At 45.4% G+C, this 22,217-nt stretch overlaps 1 protein-coding gene across 1 annotated transcript in view; it reads right to left on the minus strand.

Moving 5' to 3' along the window:
* Window positions 1-1,133: 1,133 nt before the first annotated feature.
* The window catches only part of ZNF436 (zinc finger protein 436), a 47,547-nt gene continuing 26,463 nt past the window's right edge, over window positions 1,134-22,217 (minus strand). The window contains exons 7-12 of the mRNA XM_053281350.1: window positions 17,774-18,955; window positions 12,608-13,128; window positions 12,049-12,160; window positions 10,744-10,826; window positions 8,797-8,917; window positions 1,134-4,384 (exon numbers count right to left, since the gene is read on the minus strand). Coding sequence (XP_053137325.1) covers window positions 3,201-4,384; window positions 8,797-8,917; window positions 10,744-10,826; window positions 12,049-12,160; window positions 12,608-13,128; window positions 17,774-18,955 — 3,203 coding nt within the window. The 3' untranslated portion in view covers window positions 1,134-3,200. The remainder of the gene's footprint in view (window positions 4,385-8,796; window positions 8,918-10,743; window positions 10,827-12,048; window positions 12,161-12,607; window positions 13,129-17,773; window positions 18,956-22,217) is intronic.

Below are 22,217 nucleotides of genomic sequence, written 5' to 3' on the forward strand. Positions count from 1 at the left end.
TGTCTACTTTAACCCCGGGAAATGTGTCCTGCTGATTTCTCACAATCTCCAGGGCGGCGGGCGGCGGGGTGTGGGTGACACACTTCAGCCTTGGAAAGTGGCTTAGCCCTAAGATGTTGAACTGCCTCTCGTCTTTGCTGGGCTTGTGGGAGAGGGATCTTTGCAACTCCTTTGAGAAGGAGTCGCCTCGTGTGGCATGTTTTGCGCTGAGATTCATGCCCGCCCCGAATCTCCGCGGGGACGAGAGAAGTCTCCAACATCTCTTCCTTTTTGTGTGTATTTTTGTTTTTAGTGAGGCTCTTTCAAGACTCTGCTTTCCTTGATCCCTTCCTTTTTATTTATTTTTTAATTTTTCTCTCTTTCGAGACTGCTTTCCTGTTTGGACCTTTTGCAGTGCTCACAGGGGCGTAACTATGGGGGGGGGGCACGTGCCCCGGGCGCCACCCCGGTGGGTCACGTGGGGGGTCGCCCAAAAGTGGCTCAAAAAGTGGATTAAAAAGGATGGCATGAATAAGGAGTCTTTAGCACTATCACCCCAGTCCCTCGAATTACTCTGGAGTCCTTGGTTTTTGGTTTGTTAAAATACAGTCACTCACAAGGGAAAGTCAGGAACAGAACCAGGGCGTGAGGGAGGGGCATCATAATCATAATCATCATCATTGCATCATAATTCTGATGTTTGAAATACAGGCCAACTTCACAGGGTTGTTGTGAGGAAAAACCTAAGTATAATGTAGTATGTATCATCATTGCATCATAATTCTGATGTTTGAGATACAGGCCAACTTCACAGAGTTGTTGTGAGGAAAAACCTAAGTATAATGTAGTATGTATCATCATTGCATCATAATTCTGATGTTTGAGATACAGGCCAACTTCACAGAGTTGTGAGGAAAAAACACGTGTGTCAGTCAGATGTATGTGGGTGGGGGGGCGGCGGGGGGGGGCAATTTCAGTGCTTGCCCCGGGCACCGTTTTCCCTCGTTACGCCTCTGAGTGCTCACCGGCTTCACTGCTGGCTCCTCTTCTCCAGGTCCCCCCCCCCCACTGAAGTATCGGGGTACCCCTGATTCCAATAGGGAAGGTTCGTTCCTGGGCGGATGGAGCCCCATAATCAGCCCGGACGAGAGGACTTAAGATCAAGTTTTTATTTGCCCTTCAGTAGCAAAGGTGCTATTTGGCTTGTGCTCAAAGCAGGACAGGGACTCAACAACAAGGCAACACATTTCTACATTCTTGAGTTATTCTTAAGAAAACAGTTACACAAGAAAAGCAGCTATATGCCATAACTCGTGGTCAGCCAAAGTTCCTGTTTTTTTGGGAAGAGGCTACAAAATATGCGTGCAAGCAGTTGGCCGGTCTGGGCCAGTCTTACCTTGCTTCCTCAGCACTTGTGGGTTCCCATGCTAAATATGATTTTTGCTAAATAAGTGAAAAACAACTACCCAGAGGGTAAAAGGTCCTATAGCATGTTCCAGCAATATGGCATAGCTTATGTCAAGCAACTGATTTCATCTTAGCATGGTTATATATCCTCACCGGCTATGTTTCCCTATATGCCACAACTACAATGGTTTTTGAAGCTGCATTGAATGTTTTAACTTTCCATTTTGAGAAATCTCTTGATACAAATACAGGCTCGCTGTCGGTCTTTAAGAGAGCCCTAAAAACCTATTTGTTTGGCCTGGCCTTAGAAGGCTTGTAAAGTGCTGTTGTTTTTAAAAAATATTTTAATTGGTTTTAAATGGTTTTAATTGTTTTTGAATTGCTTTTATATTGTTTTTAGCACTGTGTTATGAATGGTGTTTCCCCCCCCTTTTTAAAAGTTGTTGTTCACGAACCTCCAAACAGGGAATCAAGTCTCCTCCTGATATAGTCAGAAATAAGATTAAGGCCATTCTGATATTCTATGTCCAAAATGCTTTGTTTCAACCCCTGTACAGCCTGGTTATAACTTAACAAAAAAGGTAATCTTGAGAAAGGCCCAAGGCTGAGATTTTATTCTCGACAGCTTGCATCCAAGATGACTGAAATCCATCAGCCAGGACCAGAGAGATACAGCCTTGAGGGGGAAAGTTGATCTTAAGCCAATAAACTAAGATCGAGATCCATGCCCTGGCTTCAATTCTCTGAATCCCCAATTCGAGTCTCAGCACCACAGATGGGGAGAAGTGTTGTGTGCGTATTAGGCTCTGCTCAAACCTGTATCAGGGAGAGTCAGACCCACACCTAAGATGGACAGCAGGCCTGTTCATGGATTCCCTGGAGAACCCTCAACTTTTGGACTCTGGGTGTTGGATACGTAATCCCATCCCCTGCTAACTGAGCAAAGAGGCACCTTTTAAAAGTGGTCATTCTCTTTATCACCCAGCCCCAGCACAGCATCTCTGCAGTGGCTGTTGCTGGTGTCTCTTATGCAGAGGTGCACCTAGGTAATTCTGGAGCCGGGACCTAAAGGCCTTGTTGTCCCACCCCCGGCCACCACAAGAGAAGCATCATCATCATCATCATCATCATCATCATCATCATCATCACACACAGTATTTTTAACAAGTGGGTTCTTGCCTGGTTCTTGCAGTACGGCTTCTTCCTCATAGACTTTTACTTAGATCTAATATTTTAGTTATACAAATCTTGCAATTCAAGAACTCCAAAGCATGTAAAACTGCCTCATTGTGATGACAGATTTATATTTACATGGTACATTTTGAAAGCAGGAGTTTCATATTAGAAACAATAAAAAGGAAGATAAGAACTAAAATGTACTGTACATCATACACTTGTGTGTGTATATATATATTCTTTACACAAAGCTAATAAGGCTTATAAAATCAATACGATGAACTTTTAGTATGTAGAAACGTAATGGAAGTTTGCTTCAGGCACTTATGTTTGTTAATGTGAGGTTAGGCTACTAACCTCCTCACAACAACCCTGTGAAGTAGGTGTGACTGGCCCAGAGTCACCCAGCAAGTATCGTGGCTGAATGGGGATTTGAACTCGGGTCTCCCCGGTCCTAGTCCAGCACTCTAACCAATAACACAGATACAAAAGCGCCTGTATGAACACCAATCGCCTCAGTGGGAAGCAAGTCAAATAAAAAGCAGAAATCACACAAGGGTTCACAAAATGAGGAAGATTCTCAGGCTGCTCTACAGTTTCATGTGTATGATTTCTACACTGAAGCTCTCCAAGCATTTTTAAGGTTTCTCCCCGGTGTGCTTTCTATGATGTTTTACAAGTTCTTCTCTCCGGCTGAAGCTCTTTCCACACTCGAAGCATTTATGTGGTTTCTCCCCAGTGTGGATTCTATTATGCCTAGTAAGAGCTCCACTCCTGCTGAAGCTCCTTCCACACTCCAAACATTCATATGGTTTCTCCCCAGTGTGCTTTCTATGATGTATTGTAAGTTCTCCACTCCGGCTGAAGCTCTTTCCACAGTCCAAACATTCATGTGGTTTCTCCCCAGTGTGCTTTCTATGATGTATTGTAAGTTCTCCACTCCGGCTGAAGCTCCTTCCACACTCAAAGCATTTATGTGGTTTCTCCCCAGTGTGGGTTCTATGGTGTATAATAAGATTTCCTCTCTGCTTGAAGCTCTTTCCACACTCCAAGCATTTATGTGGTTTCTCCCCAGTGTGGGTTCTATGGTGTACAGTAAGCATTCTATTTGTGCTGAAGCTTTTTCCACACTCCAGGCATTTATGTGGTTTTTCCCCAGTGTGGTTTCTCTGGTGTAGATTAAAATGTCCACTCTGGCCGAAGCTCTTCCCACACTCCAAGCATTTATATGGTTTCTCCCCGGTGTGCTTTCTATGATGTTTTACAAGTTCTTCTCTCCGGCTGAAGCTCCTTCCACACTCGAAGCATTTATGTGGTTTCTCCCCAGTGTGGATTCTGTGGTGTATAATAAGATGTCCTCTCTGGTTGAAGCTCTTTCCACACTCCAAGCATGTATGTGGTTTCTCCCCAGTGTGGGTTCTATGGTGTACAGTAAGCATTCTATTTGTGCTGAAGCTCTTTCCACACTCCAGGCATTTATGTGGTTTTTCCCCAGTGTGGTTTCTCTGGTGTAGATTAAAATGTCCACTCTGGCTGAAGCTCTTCCCACACTCCATGCATTTATATGGTTTATCCCCTGAATTCATTTCCCACTGAGGTTGAGAGCCTGGTTCTGAACTGGAGCTTTTCCTTTGAGGAGGGCACAGTCTCCTCTCTCTCTTTTTCTGCATTCTTTGTTGGATTGCATGATGAGAAGGGGTTGATCCTTTCCTGTTTTTCTGTTTTGCTCTTGTTTTTTGTTTCTGTTGTTCCCTCTTTTCCCATCTTGTACCTCCCCAAATTCCTCTGCTGGGTTTCCCCTCATCCTTCCAACTCTCACCTGCTGGAACCAAGTGAGAAACCTGGTCAGAGCCTTGGATAGAATGTAGGGATGATAAAAATTAATGTTTTTTAAAAAATAAAAAACACCAGTTTTTTAAAATTTAAATTGGATTTTTTAAATTTAAATTGGTGTTTTAATTTAAAAAACAACAAAATTTATTTAAAAAAAGAACCTACATCAAAGATAGCATCATGAATGTTAATCATAACTCCTAATTATATTCTGTGAACTTGATAACAGCAGTATATGGGGCTGAGAGATAACAGACCTAATCTATTCTGCAGGTGGTGCACATGCAGCACACACACCCATACACAGTCAAGCCCTTCCCTCCTCCTCTAAAAATGCAGACATTAGGCCCATTCACACATTATGTTCAACACTCGTACAATGAGTGTACACTCTACAAAGGTACAAATCTGTGCATAGGTACAGTCATTCACATGTTATGCTGAACACAGGTACAGCAGTACACTTCCTATCTGTACCATGCATTTGAAGGACCTGCTGTATCCAGTTTTGTTTTAAAATGAACTTAGTAATTCACACAAATGTGCACATTTGTACAGCATAATGTCTGAATCAGCCTAAAGAAAGCCAAGGAATGAACAGAGAGGAGAACAGAAAGTGAAACCAAAAGTGAACAGAATGTATTCATGCAATCGTGCGGAAATATTTTCCAAGTGTATTCTCCATTTTAAGTGGAAAACACCTATCATGGTAGCAGGCCATAAAAGAGACCCCACTTGGGAATATTTTAATGAAGTTCCTGTACCTGTGGGTAAGGCGGGCATGCATGCAAAATGCAAACAGTGCCACAAAGAAATGAAAGGCCTGGTTGCCCAAATGAAAGAGTACCGTGAGAAGAGTGTACTAATTATAGTAGACAAATGAAATCTTTATCTCTGAATATCTATTATGGTTATATTAGACAACAAGGACGTACTTTTCCTAGAAAATCATGATTAAATAGAATCTTCATTTAAATCATTAAAACTGAGTCCTGTGAAGTGATTTGAATCGTGATTTAAATCAATCAACCTGATGTATTTGAATCCACAAAAGGTGAAAATTGTGTAAGTGCTTAGCTAATGTGTTTACGGTAGCGGAAGGTTAGAGCTTTGTAAAGATAAAGTGATGTCTTAGTTAGGAAACAGAAGTCTGTGGCTCATGTTGACAAGACATATCCTGATTTCTCATTGTTGTGTGACAGATGTTTATTCGAGCTGTGTAAGCACTATGCTAAGGTATAAAGACCTATTGAAATTGTAATTCAGGGTCCTCAATTTTGGTGAGAGAACAGTCTGCAGTAGTGCAAATATTAAAAGCCTTGGGAAAGTTTCTCCTGTCTGGTTATTCTTAATATAAGGACCCAGACAAGAACCCAGAAAAGTGTATTTAGGCACATCAAACCTGGATAGAAAGAGAGCTTTAAGGAGGTCATATGAGAAGAAATGGTGGAAACACAAACAAGAGGCTGGCATCCTTTGCCATATTTGATGGCTACGTGATTACACTAAAAGCTACTGGACTGAAATTAAGGAAAGAATTGAAAGTATCTTGCACACTGAACTGGCATTAGACCTTCGTAGACAGTGAGCAGCAGCGGAAGAAGGAAATCAGGGAGGCATCAAAGAGAGATAGAATTGTCATAATGTGTGGCTTTAATCACTCTCACTTGGACTGGGCAAATTCCCATTCAGGTCCTGACAAAGAGGCCGGATTTCTAGGTAGGCTAGATGCATTAGGACAACAGAAACCAAACCAGAAGGGAGACACCACACCAAGCACAAGAGAAAGAAAAAGGAGTAATAGAGGCCTCAGGGAAACTGCTTCTTTTCAGACTCTGTCCCCACACCCACACCTGAAAGATGGGGAGACGCATGCCGCCTGACCTTACAGGAATGTTGTGCGAATTACAATGAACTCATTGTACATGAGGGCTTTGCACACTTGAAAGTGCTATACCTGTGCTTCCCCACCTGGGGGCCTCCAGATGTTGTTGAACTACAACTCCCATCATTCTAAATTGTAGCTGGGGCTGATGGGAGTTGTAGTTCGGCAACATCTGGAGGCCCGCAGGTGGGGAATCACTGCTTGATACAAATTATTATTCTTGGTGGGGGGTACTGATGTCAGCATTCTAAATATAGGATACTCCTCTTCTAGTGAGTGTGTGACAGTGATGTTAAGGGATGATGTTTCCTTAACTACCCATTCCTGAGAGAAGATAGTTTACTCCCCATATGGCTTAAGGCTGCCCTGGGGCTGCATTGAGATGTTGTTGCCAAAACATATCTATTTGGGGGTAGCAAAAAGCACTCCTCCATGTAATTGGAACTGTGGGCACCCAGCTTCCATTTTGAATACTTCAGTTCATGGGATCATGAACCTTTCTTGTGCCTATCTTTGGGCAAGACTCACCACTGGCTGCTTAGAATGGGGCCATGCACCCTGAGGTCACAATAACGGAGGCCGCAAAGAGTCATCCCCAAACCTTGCTTTGTCTCTGCCAGAGAGAAGGCTTTTTGCAAGGCAGACCTTAATTGAAAGGCACGCTTCAAGGGAAGCAAAATATTCCCTTTTGCAAGAGAGATAGCATGGCCAATCCTCTCGGCAGTGACCCAGATAAGAACGGCATTTCCCACCACCATCGCCGCCACCACCACTAATGGTCAGACAGAGGAAGCTTGTTAAAACCTAGGGAAAAATCTCTACACCTGGAGTAACACCCCCGTTTCAAGATAAGCCTTAAGTCCTACTATTCAGACCTACAGGTATACCCCTCCAAGCCATTCTAGCCTTTTGCTCGTTAAGATCACACCCAGGATTGATCAGTTCATGCAACTATGAACTTTATTGTTCAGCACAAGTTCCTGCCCCTCCAGGGAGCAGGCATGGTTTGGGAATTGCCTCAGGGCACAGTTTCGACCACATGCCCCTCTGGCCAAGCCACATGGCCTGAGAATCTGCATGGGAGTCTTTCCCGGCCCTTCACAAGCATGCGAGGGGCAGCCCTTTGCTCCTCGCCCTCTCTTTTTCCTGCTTTTCCACCTTCTTCCTGAGGGGAAACCTGCAAGTGCACCGAATGCACCACCGGAGGAAAGGACAGGTAACACAAACCTTCAGCCCCTCTGAGTTTCCTTGTCCTCTTTTCTCGTCCCGCCTTCAAGCCCTTTCTAGGGCAAGCTTTCAGCTGATTTGGACCTTAAGCTAAATTGTTCATAGTGAGATTCTTGTTAAGCTTTTTTGTTAAGATTTTATTGCCTTGCCCGACCCTGTCCCCCCATTTCTCCTTAATAAGCTTTTAAACTGCATTTATGCCTCCTCATCTTTTCCAGACCAAAACTTTGCTCAAATTGATACTGCAACAGAATTTCTCCATCTAGCCAAGCTAACCCGACCCAGGCTAAGCCAAAAGCATAGTTAGAGCATCCATCCAACCAACACTCTGGGGCAGTTCTACTTACAATGTCTACCAAGGTTCTTTTAATGCAAAAACACCGAGTCCCGGCGTGTTTCAAGATGAAAATCCTCTTCCTCAGAAGAAAGTCTTCATATAACACACTGCAAAGCTTTGCACGGATCTTGGGGTTTTGGTGAAAAGATCACTTCCCCCATGCTTGGCTACTGGCCACTGTGGTTGGGAGTGATTTTTGGAAGGGCGGTATAGAAATTGAATGAATGAATGAATGGATGAATGATGCAGGTTACAGCCAAAGACAGCCAGAGGGCTGAAGTTCTGCTGCCCTGGTCTAGACAATCCTGAATTAGATGGACCTAGAGTCTGATCCCATCTGAGGCCGCGTCATATCTTCAGGGTCAGTCAGAGAGAGACTCCTCAGGGCTGAGTTTGGTTTAATGCCTTAATATCCCACCCTTCTCCCCCTTATACCCCCCCAAAGCCATCTGAAGAAGGAGTTCTGAGATGCTTGGCCCAAAGCCACCCAATGAGCTTTACTGCTGACTGGGGAGGCCTGTGAACCCAGATCTTCCACGTTGGATGCTAACAACTAGGCTTGTTTGCACAACCAGAATTAGGGCAGGTCCGTCCTTCCTCGCAGCTGTACCCAGCTGCTGACTGAAGTCAGGCTGAAGTTTCTCCTGCCCAGCTGCCGCCACTGACAGAATAATTTCTTCTCCCTTGGGCCTTGGTCAAGCTGCAGATGACCGGTAAAGAGAAGAGCACTCACCTTTTGATTTAAGGAAGGAGGCTTCTCCCACTCCAAGCCTGGCTGTGTGAAAAAGCCTCCTCTATCGCACTGGTCTGTGGCCCGTAAGCAGATCGAACTCAAGACTGGGCAATATTTCTACAACATTCTTGCCAACTGAGCAAACCAGGCCAATCTCTCTCTCTCACTTTGACTCTCCCCTTCCAGGAAAGGAGCTGGAGGGTGGGGGTGGATTCTTACCCAGAGAGGCCAGATTCCCAGCGTTCTCCTCCATGATTTCTCTGTGCAGGGCTCTTTGGGCCGGATCCAGCAGCGCCCACTCCTCCTCCGTGAAACGCACAGCCACTTCCTCAAAGGTCACCTAGCCAGGAAAGAGGAAGGAAACAGAGCGCAGAGTGATTCTTTCCCTTCGAAGCACAATCCAAAAGGGTTGTTCCGGAAAGGGTGTGTGTGGAGGGCAGAGGTCTTCTCCTGCAGGCTCCTCAGTTGTATTTTCAATTGGTTTATATGGCAAAAAAGGGAATGCTGGGAATGGTGCCCAGTCTCAGGGGCTCTGCTTCTTACCAGAAACACAGAGTGGGGAGACCCCAGCCAAAGCCCCTGGGAACGGCCCTCTCTGAAGTCGAAGAGGCACAGATGCTCTCCCCTGCTGAAGCCTTGAGAGCTAACCCTTTCAAAGGTTCCCCTTTGCCTAGTTAGCCAGACTCCAGCCTTCTTAGCCAGCGGCACGCAAGATACCGAAAACATTCAGAAATGAATGATGAAGCACAACAATTTGGGAAAAGAATTCACTCGAAGATGCAACAAATTTTAAACATAAGCTTTCCCTATTCACCGGAGCTTTTTTGTTGTTGCTGTTAAATATGACTAAACCTTGTATACCTTCTAAATACACGGAGTTGTCCTTATATATGATCACTGCCGCCAGGATTCGCTAAGCTGCCAACTGGAGGACACAGGCAACCCCGACCTTGGATGAATGGCTACTTAAGCGATGGGAATATGCCTCGATGGCTAAGATCACTGTTTATTTGCGGAATACCTCAGAGGAAAGATTTGCATTAACCTGGGAACCTTGCATAATTTACAATTTAGCAACATCCACACCCAAGATTTTGGGTTTTTTTAAAATTTAATATTGAGGGCTGATTAACGCATTATTTATATCTTTCTGTAATATCTGATGTGAGGGGAAAGGCTGGCAAAGGGTGGGAGAGGAATTTTGGATTGTCATATAACTGCTGGAAGTTCAAGAGATGATAATGTAATCATGTTATTTCTTTTTATTTTCTTATGAAATAAAAATATTATTTAAAAAGAAAAAATAATGATGATGGCTCCCTATCCCCAAAGGGCTCACAGTCTAAAAAGAAACCTAGGTAGATACCAGCAGCAGCCACTGGAGGGATGCTGTGCTGGAGACGGATAGGGCCAGTTGCTCTCCCTCTGCTAAACAGAAGCGAATCACCACTTTAAAACGTGCCTCTTTGTTCAGGTAGCAGCGGGACTTATTGCCTTATTTTTTTACTAAAGGTGAAGTGTGCCATCGAGTTGGTGTCGACTCCTGGTGCCCACAGAGCCCTGTGGTTGTCTTTGGTAGAATCCAGGAGGGGTTGACCACTGCCTCCTCCCACGCAGTATGAGATGATGCCTTTCAGCATCTTCCTCTATCGCTGCTGCCCAATATAGGTCTTTCCCATAGTCTGGGAAACATACCAGTGGGGATCGACTTGACAGTACACCTTACCTTTTACCCAACATGCTATGGCAGACATTTCACTAAACGTTTTTGAAAAAACATGGTACGAGAGAGGAGAAGGCGGAAATCCTCTGTAGAGCAATTGATTTATTAAGGGAGGACCTGAAAGGAGTGGATCAACACCCGGTACCACATACCCATTCAAATGACTTCGTAAATTCTAAAGGTAACAGAGAGCCACGAAACAGGTTGACATTTGGGAGTCTGCTACTCATACCATATTTGTTATAGTTGTGTTTGTGTTATTGGGTCAAAGGCCATAATCAAGTAGTCATTCATTCATTCAGTGGCTACTTCAAGGCCTACTAGCCAACAGCTTTGACAGATGCCCAAGGAAAGAGAACTTCTTCCAGGCCCAGAGGGATGACCAAGGGATGGAGCTCCTCTGTCCGTCCTGCATCCTTCTTCCCCAACAACCCATTCCCTACCTGATCCCGTCGTCCTGAAGCTTCTTCTGCTCCATCAGAAAGAAGAGATGAATGAGGACGCCTGGGCAGTTTCATGCTAACATCTGCCAAAGACACAAAAGGGATGGGAAGGTGGAGGATTTATGCATACTTTTATACTTAAGCTCCATGAAAGAAAATGTGTTTCTGGATAGAGTGACTGAAGTAGCTGAAACAGGAGATTTCTAAAACCTTGCAAGAAGCTGGACAGGAGTATCTTCCCCAAAGGGGGTAAGAAGCATGGCTTCTGCAAAGGGAAATCTTGCCTCACCAACCTTTTGGAGTCCTTTGAGAGGGTCAATGAGTGTGTTCCAGTTGACATTGTATACCCAGACATCCAAAAAGCTTTCGACAGAGTTTCTCATCAAAGACTCCTGAGAAAACTTAGCAGTCATGGGATAAGGAGACAATTATATGTGTGGATTGGTAACTGGTTCAAGGACAGGAAACAGAGGGTAGGGATAAATGGAGAGTTTTCACAATGGAGGAAAGTAAGAAGTGGGGTCCCCAGGGATCTGGACTGGGACCGGTGCTTTTAAATTTATTCATAAATGATCTAGAAGCAGGGGTAAGCAGCGAGGTGGCCAAATTTGCAGATGATACCAAACTCTTTCGGGTAGCGAAATTCAAAATGGATTGTGAGGAGCTCCAAAACAGTTTCTCAACCGCTGGTCCCCAGACCGCTGCCGGTCCACAGGGGGTTGCGAGCCACTCCTTGAACACACACCCTTTCCAGCCGGTGGTGGGGGCGGCTGCCGGGAGCTCTCTGGAGCTAATCTTTAACCAGGGAGCTTTCGCTGCAGGGCTCGGCCTTCCTCCGGAATCCCAAGCAGCCTTTTCTCACTCCCAGTACCAGGTAAGCTCTCCAGTCTCTCACTTGATGAGAGGAGATACTGAGAGAGCAAGTGAGGTCATTGGTATGCAGCCGGCAAAACACACACACACACACACACACACACACACACACACACACAGACACACAGACACACACACATACGGAGTGCTTGGCTTGGCTGGGGTGCTGCATGCATAAACTCTGTTCTGAACTTACTACTACTGCAGAGGAGGAACAGAGGAAGACAGGCAGGCAGGCAAGCAAAAGATAAGAAAACAAACCAAAGTAAGCCACAGTGCTGATCAAATGAAAAAGGAAGGCAGAGATAAGAAGAATGAAAGGGGTAGGGGTGAGGGGCGGGCTGATCCTTGACTGACTCACCAAAAGGGGATGAGAGAGAGGGAGAAGGGGGGGGTTTCCGCCCCATCTCTCTTGACCTGGCAAGGCCGTACCTCCATCACCCTCCTGTGAGATCCTGCTGGACGGCAGCCCCTGCCTGGTGTCCGATGGAGCCTCCTCTGCCTCAGGGGAATCAGGGGCCGCTTCTGACAGCAGGTTTTGCATCTGAAAGAGACCGAAGAAGAGATTCTCAGGAGCAGGGAACAGCGGGAGAGGGATGAGAGAGGGAATGGTGCAGGAAAGACCCAGAGGAAAGGTCCTTATACCAAATTAGACACTAGGTCCATCTCGCTCAGGGTTGTTTACACTGACGGGCAGCAGCTGGCCAAGGGTGCAGGCAGGAGTCGTGCCCGGCCATACCTGGAGATGCTGCCAGGCCAGGGGTAGGACTTGGGAATTTCTGCAGGCAGAGCAGATGCTCTCCCACTAAGCTGGGCTACAACTAGATCCCCAAGAAGGTCCCTGACCCATGAGGGTGCTGAGGTGGGTGGATCATCTCCATGAGCCATTTCCAGGTTCTTGGGCAACTTCTGCCCAGTTTTAGGGTCTCCTCCTGGCTCACCTTCTCGGCTTTCTGCAACTCACAAGGGCTAAGAGAAGCCGCTCTCTCACCTGCTGCTCTTCCGGCTTCTGGTCCTCTGCCCAGCTCAGGAGGAAACCTTCGGCCAGAGCCACCGCCTGGGAAGTGGTCTCCGCTCCGCATTCTCTGACCCAGCTCTCCATCTCTGCGGGCAGGATGGTCAGGAACTGCTCCAGCACCACCAGGTCTATGATCTGCTTCTTGGTGTGCCTTTCTGGCTTCAGCCACCGGCAGCAAAGCCTGTGGAGTTGGCTGCAAACCTCTCGGGGCCCCTCGGCCTCCCGGTTGCAGAGCTGCCTGAACCTTTGATGCTGCACACCTGGGCTGGTGGCGTCCTCTTCCACTCCCAGCATCTTCTGCTCAGCTCTTTCCCAGAATTCCCTGCTGCTCCCACCCTGGCTGGCCTCGGGGTCTTTTCCTCCTGCTTCTCGGCCAGCCGAGTCTTCCTTTTCTATCTTTAATAAATAAAATAAATAAATAATCCCTGCTGAAAGGCAGCTCCAAAAAAGTTCTCCATTTTGAGGGACGGAGATTGTCGGCACCCAAATTCCACCTCACAGATCTCTTCCCTGTAGGACCAGGAGATAAATGCTAAATATACAAATATGACTACAGATACGACAAATATTTATAAACTGCTTTCAACAATAAGTTTCCAAAGTGGTTTACATAGATCTAAATACAAAAATAAAGATGGCTCCCTGCCCCCAAAGGGCCACATTCTAAAAAAGAAACATAAGGCAGATGCCTGCAACAGCCACTGGAGGGATGCTGTGCTGGGGATGGAGAGGGCCAGCTGCTCTCCCCCTGCTCAAGAAAGAGAATATATATAAAACAACATTTTATATCCCGCTCTTCCTCCAAGGAGCCCAGAGCGGTGCACTACATACTTAGGCTTCTCCTCACAACAACCCTGTGAAGTAGATGAGGCTGAGAGAGAAGTGACTGGCCCAGAGTCACCCAGCAAGTCTCATGGCTGGATGGGGATTCAACTCGGGTCTCCCCAATCCTAGTCCAGCAATTTGGAAGCAGCCCAATTTTGGATGGGCAGATTCGGGGATGGGGCTTGAAATCATTTGAGGAGGGGGGGGGCGAGCTGGAAGGAGCTCTCCCTCACCCAGTGGCATTTAGAAGTTTAAAAGTGTATTATTTAAAGCTTATTATTTCTCTGTGTAAGCCGCCCTGAGCCATTGTTGGAAGGGCGGTATAGAAACCGAATGAATGAATGAATAGGAACATAGGAAGCTGAATCAGACCCTTGGTCTGTCTAGCTCAGTATTGTCTACATAGACTGGCAGCGGCTTCTGCAAGGTTGCAGGCAGGAGTCTCTCTCCGCCCTATCTTGGAGATGCTGCCAGGGAGGGAACTTGGAGCCTAGATGCTCTTCCCAGAGCGGCTCCAGCCCCTCAGGGGAATCTCTTGCAGTGTTCACACTTCTAGTCTCCGATTCAGATGCAACCAGGGCAGACCCTGCTTAGCTATGGGGACAAGCCATGCCTGCTACCACAAGACCAGCTCTCCTCTCTGAATGATGAATGGAGGGAAGGAGGGAGGGAGGGAGGGAGGGCTTCAACCTCTCCACCCCAACCTTCCTCGCTGCGGTGGGTGGGGGCGGGAAAGGCTTAACCACCCCTGATTGCGATGCAAACCAGAGCAGACCCCGCTTAGCCACGGGGAGGATTCTGGCTTGCTAACCCAAGACCTCTCGTAGAACTTTACAAATCGGACCTTTCAAGCAGGGAAAAGTTAATAAATGGACCCCCCCCCCTTTTTTTTTTTTAAGATGTTGACTTGGTAGCAAAGAGTAGGATGTCAAAAATGCACGCACCTTTGGGTTTAAACAGGGTCGATTTACTGATGAACAGTCGGACGGACCGAGACGCAAGACTGCCCTGCCCCTTTCCTCGCCAGCTGCGCATGCCCAGCAACTAGAAGTCACTAGACTACTTCAGCAACCTAGAGGCAAAACGTCTGCAGGGATGCTGCACTTGGGAGTCTACTGCATGCACCTGACATGTCTACTTTAACCCCGGGAAATGTGTCCTGCTGATTTCTCACAATCTCCAGGGCGGCGGGCGGCGGGGTGTGGGTGACACACTTCAGCCTTGGAAAGTGGCTTAGCCCTAAGATGTTGAACTGCCTCTCGTCTTTGCTGGGCTTGTGGGAGAGGGATCTTTGCAACTCCTTTGAGAAGGAGTCGCCTCGTGTGGCATGTTTTGCGCTGAGATTCATGCCCGCCCCGAATCTCCGCAGGGACGAGAGAAGTCTCCAACATCTCTTCCTTTTTGTGTGTATTTTTGTTTTTAGTGAGGCTCTTTCAAGACTCTGCTTTCCTTGATCCCTTCCTTTTTATTTATTTTTTAATTTTTCTCTCTTTTGAGACTGCTTTCCTGTTTGGACCTTTTGCAGTGCTCACAGGGGCGTAACTATGGGGGGGCACGTCCCCCGGGCGCCACTCCGGTGGGTCACGTGGGGGGTCGCCCAAAAGTGGCTCAAAAAGTGGATTAAAAAGGATGGCATGAATAAGGAGTCTTTAGCACTATCACCCCAGTCCCTCGAATTACTCTGGAGTCCTTGGTTTTTGGTTTGTTAAAATACAGTCACTCACAAGGGAAAGTCAGGAACAGAACCAGGGCGTGAGGGAGGGGCATCATAATCATAATCATCATCATTGCATCATAATTCTGATGTTTGAAATACAGGCCAACATCACAGGGTTGTTGTGAGGAAAAACCTAAGTATAATGTAGTATGTATCATCATTGCATCATAATTCTGATGTTTGAGATACAGGCCAACTTCACAGAGTTGTTGTGAGGAAAAACCTAAGTATAATGTAGTATGTATCATCATTGCATCATAATTCTGATGTTTGAGATACAGGCCAACTTCACAGAGTTGTGAGGAAAAAACACGTGTGTCAGTCAGATGTATGTGGGTGGGGGGGCGGCGGGGGGGGCAATTTCAGTGCTTGCCCCGGGCACCGTTTTCCCTCGTTACGCCTCTGAGTGCTCACCGGCTTCACTGCTGGCTCCTCTTCTCCAGGTCCCCCCCCCCCACTGAAGTATCGGGGTACCCCTGATTCCAAGAGGGAAGGTTCGTTCCTGGGCGGATGGAGCCCCATAATCAGCCCGGACGAGAGGACTTAAGATCAAGTTTTTATTTGCCCTTCAGTAGCAAAGGTGCTATTTGGCTTGTGCTCAAAGCAGGACAGGGACTCAACAACAAGGCAACACATTTCTACATTCTTGAGTTATTCTTAAGAAAACAGTTACACAAGAAAAGCAGCTATATGCCATAACTCGTGGTCAGCCAAAGTTCCTGTTTTTTTGGGAAGAGGCTACAAAATATGCGTGCAAGCAGTTGGCCGGTCTGGGCCAGTCTTACCTTGCTCCCTCAGCACTTGTGGGTTCCCATGCTAAATATGATTTTTGCTAAATAAGTGAAAAACAACTACCCAGAGGGTAAAAGGTCCTATAGCATGTTCCAGCAATATGGCATAGCTTATGTCAAGCAACTGATTTCATCTTAGCATGGTTATATATCCTCCCCGGCTATGTTTCCCTATATGCCACAACTACAATGGTTTTTGAAGCTGCATTGAATGTTTTAACTTTCCATTTTGAGAAATCTCTTGATACAAATACAGGCTCGCTGTCGGTCTTTAAGAGAGCCCTAAAAACCTATTTGTTTGGCCTGGCCTTAGAAGGCTTGTAAAGTGCTGTTGTTTTTTAAAAATATTTTAATTGGTTTTAATTGTTTTTGAATTGCTTTTATATTGTTTTTAGCACTGTGTTATGAATTGTGTTTCCCCCCCCTTTTTAAAAGTTGTTGTTCACGAACCTCCAAACAGGGAATCAAGTCTCTTCCTGATATAGTCAGAAATAAGATTAAGGCCATTCTGATATTCTATGTCCAAAATTCTTTGTTTCAACCCCTGTACAGCCTGGTTATAACTTAACAAAAAAGGTAATCTTGAGAAAGGCCCAAGGCTGAGATTTTATTCTGGACAGCTTGCATCCAAGATGACTGAAATCCATCAGCCAGGACCAGAGAGATACAGCCTTGAGGGGGAAAGTTGATCTTAAGCCAATAAACTAAGATCGAGATCCATGCCCTGGCTTCAATTCTCTGAATCCCCAATTCGAGTCTCAGCACCACAGATGGGGAGAAGTGTTGTGTGCGTATTAGGCTCTGCTCAAACCTGTATCAGGGAGAGTCAGACCCACACCTAAGATGGACAGCAGGCCTGTTCATGGATTCCCTGGAGAACCCTCAACTTTTGGACTCTGGGTGTTGGATACGTAATCCCATCCCCTGCTAACTGAGCAAAGAGGCACCTTTTAAAAGTGGTCATTCTCTTTATCACCCAGCCCCAGCACAGCATCTCTGCAGTGGCTGTTGCTGGTGTCTCTTATGCAGAGGTGCACCTAGGTAATTCTGGAGCCGGGACCTAAAGGCCTTGTTGTCCCACCCCCGGCCACCACAAGAGAAGCATCATCATCATCATCATCATCATCATCATCATCATCACACACAGTATTTTTAACAAGTGGGTTCTTGCCTGGTTCTTGCAATACGGCTTCTTCCTCATAGACTTTTACTCAGATCTAATATTTTAGTTATACAAATCTTGCAATTCAAGAACTCCAAAGCATGTAAAACTGCCTCATTGTGATGATAGATTTATATTTACATGGTACATTTTGAAAGCAGGAGTTTCATATTAGAAACAATAAAAAGGAAGATAAGAACTAAAATGTACTGTACATCATACACTTGTGTGTATATATATATTCTTTACACAAAGCTAAAAAGGCTTATAAAATCAATACGATGAACTTTTAGTATGTAGAAACGTAATGGAAGTTTGCTTCAGGCACTTATGTTTGTTAATGTGAGGTTAGGCTACTAACCTCCTCACAACAACCCTGTGAAGTAGGTGTGACTGGCCCAGAGTCACCCAGCAAGTATCGTGGCTGAATGGGGATTTGAACTCGGGTCTCCCCGGTCCTAGTCCAGCACTCTAACCAATAACACAGATACAAAAGCGCCTGTATGAACACCAATCGCCTCAGTGGGAAGCAAGTCAAATAAAAAGCAGAAATCACACAAGGGTTCACAAAATGAGGAAGATTCTCAGGCTGCTCTACAGTTTCATGTGTATGATTTCTACACTGAAGCTCTCCAAGCATTTTTAAGGTTTCTCCCCGGTGTGCTTTCTATGATGTTTTGCAAGTTCTTCTCTCCGGCTGAAGCTCTTTCCACACTCAAAGCATTTATGTGGTTTCTCCCCAGTGTGGATTCTATTATGCCTAGTAAGAGCTCCACTCCGGCTGAAGCTCCTTCCACACTCCAAACATTCATATGGTTTCTCCCCAGTGTGCTTTCTATGATGTATTGTAAGTTCTCCACTCCGGCTGAAGCTCTTTCCACACTCCAAACATTCATGTGGTTTCTCCCCAGTGTGCTTTCTATGATGTATTGTAAGTTCTCCACTCCGGCTGAAGCTCCTTCCACACTCAAAGCATCTATGTGGTTTCTCCCCAGTGTGGGTTCTATGGTGAATAATAAGATTTCCTCTCTGCTTGAAGCTCTTTCCACACTCCAAGCATTTATGTGGTTTCTCCCCAGTGTGGGTTCTATGGTGTACAGTAAGCATTCTATTTGTGCTGAAGCTTTTTCCACACTCCAGGCATTTATGTGGTTTTTCCCCAGTGTGGTTTCTCTGGTGTAGATTAAAATGTCCACTCTGGCCGAAGCTCTTCCCACACTCCAAGCATTTATATGGTTTCTCCCCGGTGTGTTTTCTATGATGTTTTGCAAGTTGTTCTCTCCGGGTGAAGCTCTTTCCACACTCGAAGCATTTATGTGGTTTCTCCCCAGTGTGGATTCTGTGGTGTATAATAAGATGTCCTCTCTGGTTGAAGCTCTTTCCACACTCCAAGCATGTATGTGGTTTCTCCCCAGTGTGGGTTCTATGGTGTACAGTAAGCATTCTATTTGTGCTGAAGCTCTTTCCACACTCCAGGCATTTATGTGGTTTTTCCCCAGCGTGGTTTCTCTGGTGTAGATTAAGATGTCCACTCTGGCTGAAGCTCTTTCCACACTCCAAGCATTTATATGGTTTATCCCCTGAATTCATTTCCCACTGAGGTTGAGAGCCTCGTTCTGAACTGGAGCTTTTCCTTTGAGGAGGGCACAGTCTCCTCTCTCTCTTTTTCTGCATTCTTTGTTGGATTGCATGATGAGAAGGGGTTGATCCTTTCCTGTTTTTCTGTTTTGCTCTTGTTTTTTGTTTCTGTTGTTCCCTCTTTTCCCATCTTGTACCTCCCCAAATTCCTCTGCTGGGTTTCCCCTCATCCTTCCAACTCTCACCTGCTGGAACCAAGTGAGAAACCTGGTCAGAGCCTTGGATAGAATGTAGGGCTGATAAAAATTAATGTTTTTTAAAAAATAAAAAACACCAGTTTTTTAAAATTTAAATTGGATTTTTTAAATTTAAATTGGTGTTTTAATTTAAAAAACAACAAAATTTATTTTAAAAAAGAACCTACATCAAAGATAGCATCATGAATGTTAATCATAACTCCTAATTATATTCTGTGAACTTGATAACAGCAGTATATGGGGCTGAGAGATAACAGACCTAATCTATTCTGCAGGTGGTGCACATGCAGCACACACACCCATACACAGTCAAGCCCTTCCCTCCTCCTCTAAAAATGCAGACATTAGGCCCATTCACACATTATGTTCAACACTCGTACAATGAGTGTACACTCTACAAAGGTACAAATCTGTGCATAGGTACAGTCATTCACATGTTATGCTGAACACAGGTACAGCAGTACACTTCCTATCTGTACCATGCATTTGAAGGACCTGCTGTATCCAGTTCTGTTTTAAAATGAACTTAGTAATTCACACAAATGTGCACATTTGTACAGCATAATGTCTGAATCAGCCTAAAGAAAGCCAAGGAATGAACAGAGAGGAGAACAGAAAGTGAAACCAAAAGTGAACAGAATGTATTCATGCAATCCTGCGGAAATATTTTCCAAGTGTATCCTCCATTTTAAGTGGAAAACACCTATCATGGTAGCAGGCCATAAAAGAGACCCCACTTGGGAATATTTTAATGAAGTTCCTGTACCTGTGGGTAAGGCGGGCATGCATGCAAAATGCAAACAGTGCCACAAAGAAATGAAAGGCCTGGTTGCCCAAATGAAAGAGTACCGTGAGAAGAGTGTACTAATTATAGTAGACAAATGAAATCTTTATCTCTGAATATCTATTATGGTTATATTAGACAACAAGGACGTACTTTTCCTAGAAAATCATGATTAAATAGAATCTTCATTTAAATCATTAAAACTGAGTCCTGTGAAGTGATTTGAATCGTGATTTAAATCAATCAACCTGATGTATTTGAATCCACAAAAGGTGAAAATTGTGTAAGTGCTTAGCTAATGTGTTTACGGTAGCGGAAGGTTAGAGCTTTGTAAAGATAAAGTGATGTCTTAGTTAGGAAACAGAAGTCTGTGGCTCATGTTGACAAGACATATCCTGTTTTCTCATTGTTGTGTGACAGATGTTTATTCGAGCTGTGTAAGCACTATGCTAAGGTATAAAGACCTATTGAAATTGTAATTCAGGGTCCTCAATTTTGGTGAGAGAACAGTCTGCAGTAGTGCAAATATTAAAAGCCTTGGGAAAGTTTCTCCTGTCTGGTTATTCTTAATATAAGGACCCAGACAAGAACCCAGAAAAGTGTATTTAGGCACATCAAACCCGGATAGAAAGAGAGCTTTAAGGAGGTCATATGAGAAGAAATGGTGGAAACGCAAACAAGAGGCTGGCATCCTTTGCCATATTTGATGGCTACGTGATTACACTAAAAGCTACTGGACTGAAATTAAGGAAAGAATTGAAAGTATCTTGCACACTGAACTGGCATTAGACCTTCGTAGACAGTGAGCAGCAGCGGAAGAAGGAAATCAGGGAGGCATCAAAGAGAGATAGAATTGTCATAATGTGTGGCTTTAATCACTCTCACTTGGACTGGGCAAATTCCCATTCAGGTCCTGACAAAGAGGCCGGATTTCTAGGTAGGCTAGATGCATTAGGACAACAGAAACCAAACCAGAAGGGAGACACCACACCAAGCACAAGAGAAAGAAAAAGGAGGAATAGAGGCCTCAGGGAAGCTGCTTCTTTTCAGACTCTGTCCCCACACCCACACCTGAAAGATGGGGAGACGCATGCCGCCTGACCTTACAGGAATGTTGTGCGAATTACAATGAACTCATTGTACATGAGGGCTTTGCACACTTGAAAGCGCTATACCTGTGCTTCCCCACCTGGGGGCCTCCAGATGTTGTTGAACTACAACTCCCATCATTCTAAATTGTAGCTGGGGCTGATGGGAGTTGTAGTTCGGCAACATCTGGAGGCCCGCAGGTGGGGAATCACTGCTCAATACAAATTATTATTCTTGGTGGGGGGTACTGATGTCAGCATTCTAAATATAGGATACTCCTCTTCTAGTGAGTGTGTGACAGTGATGTTAAGGGATGATGTTTCCTTAACTACCCATTCCTGAGAGAAGATAGTTAACTCCCCATATGGCTTAAGGCTGCCCTGGGGCTGCATTGAGATGTTGTTGCCAAACAGATCTATTTGGGGGTAGCAAAAAGCACTCCTCCATGTAATTGGAACTGTGGGCACCTAGCTTCCATTTTGAATACTTCAGTTCATGGGATCATGAACCTTTCTTGTGCCTATCTTTGGGCAAGACTCACCACTGGCTGCTTAGAATGGGGCCATGCACCCTAAGGTCACAATAACGGAGACCGCAAAGAGTCATCCCCAAACCTTGCTTTGTCTCTGCCAGAGAGAAGGCTTTTTGCAAGGCAGACCTTAATTGAAAGGCACGCTTCAAGGGAAGCAAAATATTCCCTTTTGCAAGAGAGATAGCATGGCCAATCCTCTCGGCAGTGACCCAGATAAGAACGGCATTTCCCACCACCATCGCCGCCACCACCACTAATGGTCAGACAGAGGAAGCTTGTTAAAACCTAGGGAAAAATCTCTACACCTGGAGTAACACCCCCGTTTCAAGATAAGCCTTAAGTCCTACTATTCAGACCTACAGGTATACCCCTCCAAGCCATTCTAGCCTTTTGCTCGTTAAGATCACACCCAGGATTGATCAGTTCATGCAACTATGAACTTTATTGTTCAGCACAAGTTCCTGCCCCTCCAGGGAGCAGGCATGGTTTGGGAATTGCCTCAGGGCACAGTTTCGACCACATGCCCCTCTGGCCAAGCCACATGGCCTGAGAATCTGCATGGGAGTCTTTCCCGGCCCTTCACAAGCATGCGAGGGGCAGCCCTTTGCTCCTCGCCCTCTCTTTTTCCTGCTTTTCCACCTTCTTCCTGAGGGGAAACCTGCAAGTGCACCGAATGCACCACCGGAGGAAAGGACAGGTAACACTAACCTTCAGCCCCTCTGAGTTTCCTTGTCCTCTTTTCTCGTCCCGCCTTCAAGCCCTTTCTAGGGCAAGCTTTCAGCTGATTTGGACCTTAAGCTAAATTGTTCATAGTGAGATTCTTGTTAAGCTTTTTTGTTAAGATTTTA

Source organism: Hemicordylus capensis, chromosome 16 (assembly GCF_027244095.1).
Source record: "Hemicordylus capensis ecotype Gifberg chromosome 16, rHemCap1.1.pri, whole genome shotgun sequence".
Lineage (NCBI taxonomy): Eukaryota > Metazoa > Chordata > Lepidosauria > Squamata > Cordylidae > Hemicordylus > Hemicordylus capensis.